Source organism: Solanum pennellii, chromosome 6, assembly GCF_001406875.1.
Source record: "Solanum pennellii chromosome 6, SPENNV200".
Lineage (NCBI taxonomy): Eukaryota > Viridiplantae > Streptophyta > Magnoliopsida > Solanales > Solanaceae > Solanum > Solanum pennellii.
Genome location: NC_028642.1, coordinates 30,204,698 through 30,218,747, shown reverse-complemented (window position 1 = coordinate 30,218,747; position 14,050 = coordinate 30,204,698). Strand labels below are relative to the sequence as shown.

Genomic DNA, 14,050 nt, shown 5'->3' with positions numbered 1-14,050 from the left:
ATTCCCTCTCTCCCTTATTACTTTTTTTATTTTTAGATTGACATATTAAGAAAATAAGTATTGATATAGTAAAATTATTATTATACCTTTATTAATGATAAAGTGAATGAATTAAAAATTTAAGATTTTCAATATTTTTTTATATTTTTCAAAGTAATTAATTGAGGTATAATAGGTAAATTTTTTTATCCTTTCTTAATTTGTTAAAATGGACAAGTAATTAGAGACAATTAGAAAATGAAAAGTATACAAATACTAAAGAGAGTATTTTGAATAATTTTCCTAAATAGTCATACATATTTAAAATATTACCTAATAATATTACTTTTGTTTGTTTTAGGACTACAATAGCACCAACTTTATATATTTTATTCTCTTCAAATATACTTCACACAAAAACCATCTTCTCTCCCATGTCACATTGTTCCTTTTTTACTAATAATTGAAAAAATTTACTTTTTAAATCAATCAATATTATATACTAAGCAAAGTGAACATTTTTAAACAACTCATATTTGTTTTCTATTATTACAGTTAACCCTAAATATTTATTCTAAATCATTCATTCTTTAAGTTCTTAAAAAATGTGCAAGGTGAACATAAAAACAAGTAAAAGAAAACAAAAAAGAAAGAAAAAAGTGACGTTAGAGAATAATTTTCATGGATAGTTAGAGTTGAAAATTTTCTCAGTATTTCCTTTTTGTTTGAGATGTTTTAGAATTGTTTTGTAAAGTATTACTCCCTCTGTCTCATTTTATATGTCATTCTTTTCTATAATTAGTTGGTCTATAATGCTTGTCATTTGATATAATTAATGCATAAATTATCATATGTTCTTTTTTTTAATCCATGTGAGTTATTAGCCTAGAACATATACATTTAACTAACTTAGAAAAATTAAGTAATTATTCATGTTCATTGGTTAAACGAATTAATTAAAATAAATTAATTCATATTCATTAATTGAAAACTTGAGTTCCGAAAAATTTAAATAAGGATAGAAGAGTAAAATCCCATAATTTCTAAATGTAAGTGTAAAGTAAAAAAGTGACATATAAAATGGAATTGAGGAAATATTATTATTGCAATTAAGTATTTTCAAATAGTTTGGTTAAATATTTGCTTGAGTTCGAATGTTCTAAATTCTATTTCTAAGCTTGTTATCGCTTAAGTAAATTTTCCGCTAAGTAGCCAGCCAGACTTAAAAATTCTCTTGGGGACCAAAAATGGTTTTCGAGCGCCGGCCACACCCAGGTTCATACGGCATTGGACTAACTCAAATTATACAACAGACCAACATATTGAGATAATGTTTGCTCCATGCCTATGAAAATTACATGAATAAAACAGAAGTTCATGTTACATGAATCACAATAAATTATTTGGTATATAACCAACTTTAATTAATGCATATATGGATCTTATTCTTTGGGTATTTTCATAAGATGAAGGATCGTGTAGACGTGTGAGATCAGAATTCTTCGCTGTTTTCATGATTTGGCAACTAAATACGAATCTTTATGTTTCGCTCCCACTTAATCCATGCGTTTCCGTCATATCCAAATCTTTTGGATTCATTCCATGTGGTAGTTCCCATTCAAAATGGTAGAGTAAATGAGACAAAGGAAGTTTCACATTAAATAAACCAAATAGAATTCCCGGACAAATCCTTCTTCCAGCACCAAATGGAATAAACTCAAAATGATTTCCTGTAAAATCAATAAAACAATTCTCAGATCTCTTTGGTATGAAACTTTTTGGATCTCTCGCAAGTGCCCATGCATTGACCAATATCCTAGTTTTAAGAGGTATTGTCCATCATCAATATGTGTTTGCTCCCTAAATTCTATAGGCGGTAGAAGAGGAACTGGTGTATGTAACTTTAATGTCTCTTTAATCACTAAGTTTAGCTATGTCAATTTTTCCAGATTTTCTTCATCATCCTGAAGACTTGTCTCACTTCCTTTTGAGACTTCGCCATAATATTTGGGTTTTTTCATCATTTCTGATAGTACCCAAATAGTAATTGCAGCCGAAGTTTCACTCCCATCAACAAAAAATGTCCTACATCAACATTAAGTCAATAAAATATAATTTGATGAATTTTGGCTTCTAAAATATTAAGGAGAAATTTTTGAAGGAGTCTCGAGCTATGAACTTCTGTGAACCTGATATTAACAGTAAAATTTACACCTGAAACCTCAGAACGAGACAAAGGGTAATACAGATCGAGGATGTGTTAATGGGTGTGGATAGTCCTCCCGCCTCCTAGACAATGTCCTCAAACCTCAGAACCCAAGACTTTCTTTTACGAGCCAACAATATTAGTCTTGAGTGACTTTTTATGTAAACTACTTTAAGTTGAGTGATTTTCTAATGAACAATTTTATGTCGAGTGACTTTGGGCTGTAAACAAAATTTGAGTGACTTTCTAAGTGAACTATTCAAAATTAAGTGATGACCATATGAGATATTAACTCCTGGAGATACCGATGCTAGAGTGACATTAGTTCCACACACAAAAAAGGGAAAACATAGATCGCACCATTAATTTGAGTGAAATCGTCTTTTTAAAACAAGTTCAAAATACATTTGATGTGTTTTCTCAGTGTTTTTGTTTAATGATTATCTTTTGAATATTTGCAAAAATAATCTAATTAGCTTGTAAAAATCAATCTACTTCTTCATGAGTTGGTAGCAAACTTACAAGAATCACAGCTTTAATATGGTCGTTTGTGATTGCACATTCAAGTTCAGCGTCCTCCATAACCCTCAGTAAAACATCAACCAAATCTTCACCTCCAAATTGGTCACCAATTCCTTTATTTTCAAGATGCTCCTCTAAGATGTCTTCTGAAAAGATTATCACCATTGATGAACTTGACACCATTGATGACCTTCAACTAGAGTTGTAACTGAATTGAGAGAGGAAAATGTATATTGTATTGAATGTGAATTAAGTGAAGAAGATTACAATATGAACCTATATATAATACTTACTAACAACCTTGCTAACTAACTTCCAATTGACTAACTATTGGAAAACAGAAACTGTTACTAACAGCTTGTTACTAACGGAAATTATTAACTAACTAGTAACTGCTGAACTTATATTCTCATCACCCCCCTCAAGTTGGAGGTGATGTAATTACATACAACTTGTGTAATAGAGAAGTGTGTTTAACCCCAGTCAAAACTTTGGTGAAGATGTCTGCCAATTGTGAATCAGTGGATATGTGATGGAGTGTGATTAAACCTTGATGAAGTTTAGTTCTTACAAAATGGCAATCAATTTCAATATGTTTTGTCCGTTCATGAAAAACTGGATTCTTGACAATGTGAACTGCTGCTTGGCTGTCACAATGAACATGTATAAGCAGGGAACATTTTACATCCAATTCACTTAGCAACCTTTCAAACCACACTAGTTCTCCCACAACTTGTCTTATTGCCCTATATTCAGCTTCAGCAGATGATAATGATACTGTTGCCTGCTTCTTAGATTTCCAGCTGATAGGACTGTCTCCCATAAGTACTAGGTAACCACTAACAGACCTCCTTGATTCGGGGAAAGCAGCCCAATCAGAGTCACAGTAGGCACTCACAGTAAGATCAGCCTTGTTTGAAATAAAAATACCCATGGTTGGATCTTGTTTCAAGTATCTGAGTACATGGTAGGCTGCTTTCAAATGTGGTTCCCTGGGTGATTGCATGAACTGACTCAAATGTTGGACACTATAGGATATGTCCATTCTAGTGTTAGTTAGAAAATTGAGCTTGCCAATTAACTTCCCATATTGAGTAGGATCAGTTAAGAGCTTACCATCTGTGACTTTTAACTTTTCAGTGCAATCAAGTGGTGATGAAGTAGTTTTGTAACTCAACACATCAAAATCCTTCAGAAAATCAGAAGTGAATTTCCTCTGAGAGATAAGAACACCATCATGTCTGTACAATATTTCTAGGCCTAAGAAATAGTGTAGTTTACCCAAGTCTTTTATTCTGAATTGGTTATGCAGGAAACACTTTAAAGAATTGATTTCATCAACATTATTACCAGTCATGATTATATCATCCACGTATATAGCAACAAATACCAAAGAACTCCCATTCTTTTTGTAAAACAAAGAATAGTCACTATCTGAATGTTGATACCCTCTTGAACACAAACTGTTTGCTAGCTTCTCATACCATTGCCTACTTGCCTGCTTTAGCCCATACAAGGATTTCTTTAATTTGCACACCATGTTATCACAGCCTGTTGTAAGACCTTGTGGAGGTACCATGTAAACATCCTCATGTAAATCACCATGTAAAAATGCATTATTCACATCTAGTTGATACAAGTTCCAACCTTTCTTAACAGCTAACGAAATCAGTGTTCTAACAGTAGTCATTTTCACCACAGGTGAAAATGTTTCAGTGTAATCTACTCCAGCTTGTTGTGTATAACCTTTTACTACCAGCCTAGCCTTGAATCTCTCTATACTTCCATCGGCCTTATTCTTGATTTTGTATACCCATTTACAACCAGTAGCCTTTTTTCCATCAGGTAACATGACCATTTCCCAAGTATCATTAGCATACAAAGCTTCAAACTCATGTGTCATGGCTTGCTGCCAAGCAGGGTGCAATATTGCCTCTTCAAAAGTATTAGGTTCACATTCATGTGAAATGGTTGTAACTAGCTGCTGGCTATCAGAACAAAGACTATTGAAACATACATGGTTATTGTGAGACACAAAAGCATTGAGGGAATGTAACTTAGGTAGGGTGTATGTATGATCCTTTAGATAACTAGGAGTATTTATTGTTCAGGAAGTTCTTCTAGGTTCTTGTGGTGTAGAATCAACAGATGTTGTTTCATGTATGTTAGTAATATTGGTTACTTGATTGTCAGTGACTTCATGTGGTGTAAGATTGTTCAGCATTTCATCAGCAGCAAGAATGTTTATTTTTCCAGGCATACAAGGCATGTTAACAGAATGAGTGAGCATTTTTAAAATAGAACTGAAACTAGAGTCATCAGGAGCAAGAACAAAAGGAAAAATTTTCTCATGGAAAATAATATCTCTAGATATGTGAACTTTCTTTGTAGCTAGATTCAAGACTTTGTAGCCTTTTGTATTGAATGGATAGCCAACAAAAACATGGGGGATGGTTCATGGTTCAAGTTTATCCTTGTGAGTTTTTAAAACGATTGGAAAACAAAGACAACCAAAACTCTTAAGATGAGAATATGTAGGTTGTTTATGGTATAATATCTCATATGATGATTTGTTTTGAAGAAGTTTAGTAGGCAATCTGTTTATTATATATGTGGCAGTTAATACACACTCTCCCCAGTATCTCATGGGTAATTTTGATTGAAATAAGAGTGCTCTTGCTGTTTCAAGTAAGTATTTATGTTTCCTCTCTACCACTCCATTTTGTTGAGGTGTATATGGACAGGTCCTTTGGTGTATTATGCCTTTGGTTTGAAAGAAATATACAGCTTCAGATGAGGTAAATTCTAAACCATTGTCTGATCTTATGGCTTTCAACTTAGTTTGAAATTGGTTTTCTATGAGAGATACAAAGGCTTTGATGGTTTGAAGAGCATTACTTTTGCACCTTAGTAATTGTGTCCAAGTGGACCTAATGTAGTCATCCACCATAGTAAGAAAATAATGGTAACCATCATGAGTAGGAATGTGATATGGCCCCCATAAATCAACATGTAGTAATTCAAAAATTGTGGTAGTAGTAGATGTGCTTTCTAGAAAAGGCATCTTAGTTTGCCTAGCCATAGGGCATATAGTGCATGTAAAAGGTTGTTTAGGAGAAAAATTTACAGGTATGGCTGATATATTCCTCATCTTTACAAAGGGTACATGGCCTAATCTAGCATGCCACAGAAGTTCATCATTATAAGTGTGACTAGAGACATCAGCAAATGAAAGACATTTATCATTAGAATAAGAAGAAGGAATAGTCTTACAATCTATTTTATTTGTAGTAGAAGTTAGAGATTGTCTTACAGAAGATACAGTGTGAAACTTTGAGACAAGATGACAATTAGAATGAGGTGACTTTTCCTCAGCAGACTTGCAGCAATTGTGACATTTTTGACACAAGAAATATAGACCATTCTTGGCTTTACCAAGTTCCAGAGGGCTCTTCAGAGAAGGGCCCTGTAACAAACAAGAAAATTTATCAAAACTGATTACTCCATTAAGTTGTAATGCCAAACAATGAATAGAAATGAGATTAAACTTGAAGCTAGGCACAAATAACACTTTGCTTAGAGTTAAAACTGGATTTAAACAAGCATCACCAACTTGAGTCACTTTAACCTTGTAACCATTTGGGAGTGATATTAAGAAAGGGTACGGGAGTGTTCTAATGTTTGTGAGAGTGGTTTTATCATAGGTCATATGATGTGATGCTCCTGAATCTATTATCCAAAGAGCCAGTAGTCAGCTTAACACATTTACAAGAAAGATCACCTATATCATTTATAGTGGAATGACAAGCAAGTATACCTGCCAAGTTCACAGCCCCATTCAGCATGTTATTTGAATTATCTGAATTAAAACGTCCATTTCCAGCTTGTATAGTTCCCAAGATGTTGAGCAGTTGTTCATACTGATCTTTGGACAGGTTTAGTGGCATCTGCTTTCCCATTTCAGACTCTTCCTCAGATTGTTGTGTATTCATATCAGAAGCACACATATGCTGCAAAACTTGTTCCTTTTCCCTTTTGAAACTTTGGATTGGATGGATATCCATGAAGTTTATAACATCTATCTCTCGTGTGTCCTGATTTCTTGCAATAGTCACAAACTAAGACAGACCTGTTGATACTTGAATTCCCTCTAAACACATTATTATTGCTTGGATTACCAGAACTAGTTCCAGCTCCTTTAGATGAACTATAATTTGTTCTGAATCCCTTGTAACCTGCATTATTATTGTATTGTCCATATGCATTGAGAGAAGTAGAATCCAAGGCTGTATGATTATGAGGCTTTACTTCGCTCTGCTTTTCTTCTTGGCATAGAATGGCAAAAGCTTGAGCCATGCTAGGAAGAGTGCTCATCATAAGAATGCTACCTCTAACAGTCGTATACATTTCATTTAACCCCATTAAAAATGTATCAATCTTCTATCTTGTTCAGCTTTCTGTGTTTTACCTCCACAAGAGCACACACATGTGCACTGAGAATTGATATCAACTGTGCTCATCTCCTCCCACAGCTTTTTCATTGTTGTGTAATACTTAGTGATGTCTAAAGTACCTTGAACAAGCTCATTTATCTCCTTCTGTAATTGATACAATTTACACCCATTGGTTTGATCGTATCTTTCCTCTAATTATGCCCATAACTGCTTGGCATTATTCACATATTGCAGGCTATCACGCAATTCTGGAGACAAAGAATTTAAGATCCACAATGTGACCATATCATCACATCTTTCCCATTGCATGAAATTAGAATCAGTAGAAACAGGTTTCACAATTGCTCCATTAATAAAACCTGTTTTGCTTTTAATTGACAATGCTCTGAGAACTGCTCTTCGCCAAGATCTATAGCCAGTACCATCGAAAACTCCAAGTAACAAGGATGATCCTGCATTTTCTGAGGGATGCAGGTAAAAAGGACTGGTAAAATCCAATCGAGATGTAGTTGAACTAGAAGCAAAATCACCTCCAACTTGAGTATCAGTCATTGTGTTCGAATATCTGTGAGAAAAACTAACACGAAAACAACTAGAAACTCGCTAATCTCCAACTACGAAATGTGTTTCCTCAATCAGAAAGAAAGAAGAAGAAGAAGGAAAATGACGAAGACATAGAATTCACAACACAATCTCTCAATCAGTTAATCGAATCGATTGAAAACAACAAAGAAAGAGAAGAAGCTCACGAATCGACCTCGAAACAGGAACAACGACGATGCATCAACCAATGCTCTGATACCATGAAAAGATTATCACCATTGATGAACTTGACACCATTGATGACCTTCAACTAGAGTTGTAACTGAATTGAGAGAGGAAAATGTATATTGTATTGAATGTGAATTAAGTGAAGAAGATTACAATATGAACCTATATATAAAACTAACTAACAACCTTGCTAACTAACTTCCAATTAACTAACTATTGGAAAACAGAAACTGTTACTAACAACTTGTTACTAACGGAAATTATTAACTAACTATTAACTGCTGATCTTATATTCTCATCATCTTCCATAATTTTATGGACATTCATCAATCTAGATTCCGTACCACTAAGTTTGTGAAGTAACTTCCAAGAAGGGAAACAAATCAGCCACATTAAATCCTGACACTAATATGAATATATTCTTCAACAATTTTATAAACTCATCTCGATCTTTGAACATTTTCCCGAAGGCTGCGCTACAAGTGACAGAGTTGGTTAACCAAAAGATCTTTTCTGTCATGTCAATTGGAGAACCCCTCATGTAACGAATTGATGAAACAAGATTTGAAATGTCATCTTTTCTAATCGCACCAAAGGACTTGACCATCTTTGCACTAAGAAGTTGTACATTACAAATTTTACGCATTTGTTTCCAGTTAATTATCATGCATGGACAAAATGCAATGTCTTTATTATTGTAAAATATGATGTTTGTTGACATAGATTGTGGTCTATTAGAAAAGGCGAGATCATGAGTTGTTAGAAGTTCTTTTGCAATAATAGGTGATGATATGATCACTACAGGAATTTCCCCGAGTTGTAAGTACATAACACCCCCATACCTTTGTGCTAAATTTCTAAGAGTGCGATGCAATAGTCCTCTTCCGGTCAAATGATGCAAACTTCCAATAAAGGGAAGTCTCCATGGACCTGGAGGTAAATTTATTTGTTTTTTGCTTTACTAACTAGAATAACAAGGAAGGAGAAGAAGAGAAGCAAAGAAACTATGGTAACAAAAGAAAAGTACATTTTTTTTATGAATGTTGCTTCAACTAATTTTAGCTGCTTTTATAATATTAACTCTTTATAGTTGTTACAATAATATGGAAGACTTCCAGAGCCAGTAACTTTTTAAACATTAGTTTCAGCACCAATAAATTTAACCCATGGTCCATCCAACATTAAGTTTATCATACATAATCACTTATTTTATTTCATTTATTTGGTACCGTTTGAATTTCAAGAGTTAGCTAATTAAATTTAACTGAAGAAACCTTACCCCTAGAACAAGAACCAGGTTCTTGTAATTTTGTCGTAACACAATAAAACAAAGATTTATCGTGAAAACCTTCCTAACTCAAGGAAGGGAAAAATCACACCGAAGTTTTCTATTAATTCAAGATTTACAACTCAGTTAATCAATGAATCTAACTCTAAACTTCTACCCTTTTCGATTAACTATAATTGAAAACTCTCCACTCAACAAGAAGTTAAACTCGCTTCTTGTTTATAAAAGCTCTCAACTCTTGTTAACTCTAACCACCCAAGAAGTCAAACCCACTTCTTGTTTACAATTCTCACAACCTCTCTCCCAAGAAGTCAAACCCACTTCTTGTTACAATTCTCTCAAGACTCAACTCCCAAGAAGTCAAACCCACTTCTTGTTACAAATCTAGGAATTATTACAACTCAATAATAAACCTAGAACAAATCAATAAAGACTAATAACCCTAGACTTTAATTGATCAAACTTCAATATCCAATAGTTCTGAGTAGAACAGGTTTCGTGAACCTGGTCCTTGTTTTGCTGTGATGAAGGTGAACCTGGTCCTTGCGTTTCTGTGACGAAGGCCTGCGTTTTTTCTCCAGAAAATACTGTTCTCAAGATGATATATTTCGTGAATATGCAATGATAATTGTTCTGGCTTTGCTGATAAATTCTCTCAATTTTCGTTTATGCAAAGATACTTTTTTCCTTCAACTTCTTGATCCTTTTATAGATTTGATTTGCCTTCAACTTCTACAAGGAAAGGAATTACAAATCCTTTTCCTTCTTGAACTTGTCTATATTTACTTCTTTCCTTCTTTGACTTGAATTGCTACTTTTTTATTTCTTTCCTTCTTTGACTTGAATTGCTACTTTTTATTTCTTTCCTTCTTTGACTTGAATTGCTACTTTTTTATTTCTTTACAATTCTGCACTTTTTCTTCTTTGGCTCAATACTTTTTCTTCTTTGCCGCAACCTCTCATAATTGTACACATACAACATCATGCCTTCACTTTATCAATCATCAAAACTACTTTATTTGTTCTCCTACTTCCCAACATTTTCCCCCTTTTTGATGATGATAACCAATGATTTATTACACATCAAGACTATTTGTTCGTCATCAAAACTACAACTCTTTGTCATCCATCAAAACTACAAACTTCATGTTTCTCATTACTCAACAATTTCCCCCTTTTTGATGATGAAAAACTATGCATATGTCTATCCACATTATATAATTTCCCCCTTTTGACATCATTGAAAACCAATAACCAAAGAACTCGAATAACATACAATGAGTGCAATATCATTTTTAACTCATAGCCACTTGGGCAACACTTTCAAGTACACTTCTGCTAACAAAACGGTTAGTTAATCTGAGGATATTAGTCATCTTAAACTCATACACAATTAAGATCTTCAATGAGAAACGAAATAAACAAATATGTACCAGTTTATGCCCTTAATAAAAAACATATGATATCATGAGTATGAGACAGACATAAGCACATCAAAGAGTCTAAAATTTGAGGATGAGGATTGGGACAAAGATTACTTAAGTGAGGAAGAAAGGGATGTTTACTGCCATTGATAATAATTTTTTTTAGTATGCCCATTGTGCACCAGCTTCTTTATTCTGATCAGTTTTCTTAGAATGTGAAATTTCATCAAGAGAAACATGAGGTACATCATAACTTTTTTTTTTTAACTCTACTCCGTAACATTTTCATTCCTCCATGATTTTTTTTTTTTGATAGCCTTTTTCTTGATGACAACTTTGAAGGAGTACCAACTACCAGTAAGAGATTCATCACATTTTGGTTCACAAAGAGATGTGTTTATCAATAATGAAAGCAAAAAACAATTTATTTCTGTGAAAATTGTTCCCCCTGAGAGATAGACAGGTTATACACTTGGAATGAATGAAATATCAATTTGGAGTTTGTGAACCTGGTTCAGATGTGGGTGGTAAAGCAAGGTTCCCCCTAAATTAAAGCATGAATGACTTCAATACTGAGATTTTCATCATTAGAGCAGTTTGAGATTGAATGATGCTTATTGTCAAAGAGGGTTCTTGGTAATCTTTAAGAAAGTTGAATTTTTTATGATCAACCAGGTTCATTAGTGCTTATGTTTGACCCAAACTCAGGAAATTAATGCATTGAAAAAGGATGGTACATACCTGAGTATTACAGAGAAACCAGGTTCCTTTTTTTTTGTGTTTCTCCATGATTTACTTAATGGTGTTAGCAAAGAGTAAGATAACATCCGCAGACTTTCCAAACATTGTTTGAGATGTGATTTGAGTGTGTACCTGTTACAGTACGAGGTTGAGTTAGCAGATATTCATTGTATAATCACTCAAGCGTAAGATTATTCGTTTACTAGCCAATTATTAAAGGAAATCATGATAATGCATCAACTTGTTTCGATAAGACCATGCTTTAACTGATTTTTCTCAAGTTCTTCATATTCAAGGCCTTTATGAGAATGTTGCATCATCATATTCTCCAAGATCAAACGAATCTCAAGCTGTCATAGAGAACCAACCCTTGTCAATTTTTAATACCTTCCAATGAACAACAAGGACCATGTTCACACAACAAAGTTCCCCCTAAAGGTGTACCATACTCTTACTGTCCCGATTGCTCTATTATTCCCCCAATCTCCAGAACCATAGATTAGTAGTAATTCATGTTGCAGTTGCATCAATGATTGTTAGATGTGAACCAGGTTCACATGCAGTGTTCCCTAAATTTGCATCATCAAAGATGTTTGATATCATGTCACTTTCTTCAAATTTTTTTGTCTCTTTCATTTTTCTCATCCTTTTCAAGGAACAAACTGCCTCCTTGAAAATCAAAGAGCGAGAGGAAATTTTCTACCATTTTTAGCACCTGTTTGGAGCATGCCTATTCATGTACCAAGTTGGCCTTTTCCCTCTCACCTTCACCTGAAACACTAGTCAAAGATTAGTCTTGGGAACCCAGATTAGCTTGGGCCCCTTTATGTGAGTAAAAGGATGAATAAGATTTTTTCTAGCCCATAAAGGCAAATAAGAAAACCTTTATTTGGAGCATTTTTATTTCGAACCAGGTTCTTAGCCGTATCAGTCTTTTCTTTTTTGGTGAGCTTAACATTTTTCTGAAAAGCCTCAAATAAAGCTTTACATTGATTCTTTAAATGACCTGAGTTTCCACAATGAGTGCATAAACTTTTAGACATGTGAATAGTGTGTAACACAAGATTATTCTGTTTTTTAAAACCTATCCCACTTCGACTAGTGGTTTGCCTTTCTTGAATCTGAGTTAAAATTTCAGAGGACCTAGTCCATCTAAGATTTCTTTCCAGATCCAGTTTGGTATATCAAGATTTTCTTGTAGCAACCTATTCCTTTCTGTTAAAGCTTGACATTTTATGGTTAACAATTTTATTTTTTCTTCTAGAGCTAATTGAAGTTCACTAGCAGAGTTTTTGCCCTTGTGACTTAACTCTGAGATTTTAATCTGTTCTTTTAATTTGTTTTGAAGAAAGTGATTGTGTTTCTCAAGATTGTCATTGACTTTTTTTAAAGATGCATAGTTTTCCATCACTTGTTCTCTTTCAGAATTGACAGACTGCTATGCATCTATAAGAGTACTCAATAAGGACTCTAGTTCCTTTTTAGAATATGATTCAATATTTACTTTGATGTGATGAAAATTTACCTTGCTTTGTTTGTCATCTTCTTCATCATCTTCAGAATCTGTTTCAGCAATGAGTGCAAGAAAATCATATTTATTTGATTGTTCTATTGCAAGTAGTGACTGATTTTTGAACCCTCCATCCTCAAATTCTTCTTCAGATAAGTCCCCCATAGCGGCAAAGGCTCTTCTCGTTGAAAGATCCGCTTCTTGATTGGTCATTCTTCTGTTTGTGGGAATGTACTTATCATTCTTGATTTCCTTTTCTTTTTCTGAACTATTCCTCTTTTTCTCTAGAGCATTTAATGGACAAAACTTGACAAAGTGATCCGGACTTCCACACTTGTGACATACTTGATCTATTGGATTTTCAGTGATTTTTTAAGAGTTCCTTCTGTGGTACACCTGTCCATTTTTTAACATTCTTGAGAACCTTTTGGTCATTAACGCAATGTTTTCGTCCTCAAAATTTTCTGGTGTTGTGCCTGTAAGAACCAGGTTCTTCTCCTTTCTTTTGCCTCTAATTTCCTTTTCTTGTTTTTTTCTTGAGTTCATAGGTCATGAGATTTCCAATGAGTTCATCCAAAGCTAACTTATCTAGATCACGGGCTTCAGTAATGGCTTCTACTTTGCTTTCCCAAGATTCTGGAAGAACACTCAAAAGTTTTCTGACTGCTTTCCCATTGGGAATTATTTCACCTAGTGAGTAGATTTCATTAATGATAGCAGTGAACCTGGTATGCATCTCTTGGATTGTTTCACCTTCTGTCATTCGAAACAGTTCGTATTGTCTGTTCAAGTTATCTATTTTAGACTTCTTTACCTGAGTTGTTCCTTCATGCGCAGTTTGCAAAGTTTCCCATATTGCTTTTTCATCTTGACATGATGATATTCGATTGTATTCATCTGGACCTATTCCGCATATCAAAATCTTTTTTGCTTTAGCATTGTTCTGAATTGCAAGTTTATCTGCAGCATTCCATTCTTTCCTATCTTTTGGTACTTGAGTGGTTCCATCAATTCCATTCTTCATGGGTATGGTTGGACCGTCCAACATGACTCCCCATAGGTCTGGATTTTCTCCTAGTAAATGATCCGTCATGCGATTCTTCCACCATCCATAATACTTTCCATTAAACAGTGGTGGTCGAGTTTGTGAAGCTC

At 34.0% G+C, this 14,050-nt stretch overlaps 1 protein-coding gene and 1 pseudogene across 1 annotated transcript; both read right to left on the bottom strand.

The window, feature by feature from the left end:
• Positions 1-1,464: 1,464 nt before the first annotated feature.
• LOC114077655 lies at positions 1,465-8,961 on the bottom strand (annotated as a pseudogene).
• A 2,660-nt stretch (positions 8,962-11,621) lies between these two features.
• On the bottom strand, positions 11,622-13,988 carry LOC114077619. The gene is made up of 3 exons (XM_027917924.1): positions 13,493-13,988; positions 12,911-13,179; positions 11,622-11,735 (listed from the first exon to the last, which is right to left on the bottom strand). The coding sequence occupies exons 1-3, from the start codon at positions 13,986-13,988 to the stop codon at positions 11,622-11,624; spliced, it is 879 nt and encodes a 292-aa protein (XP_027773725.1).
• Positions 13,989-14,050: the final 62 nt, after the last annotated feature.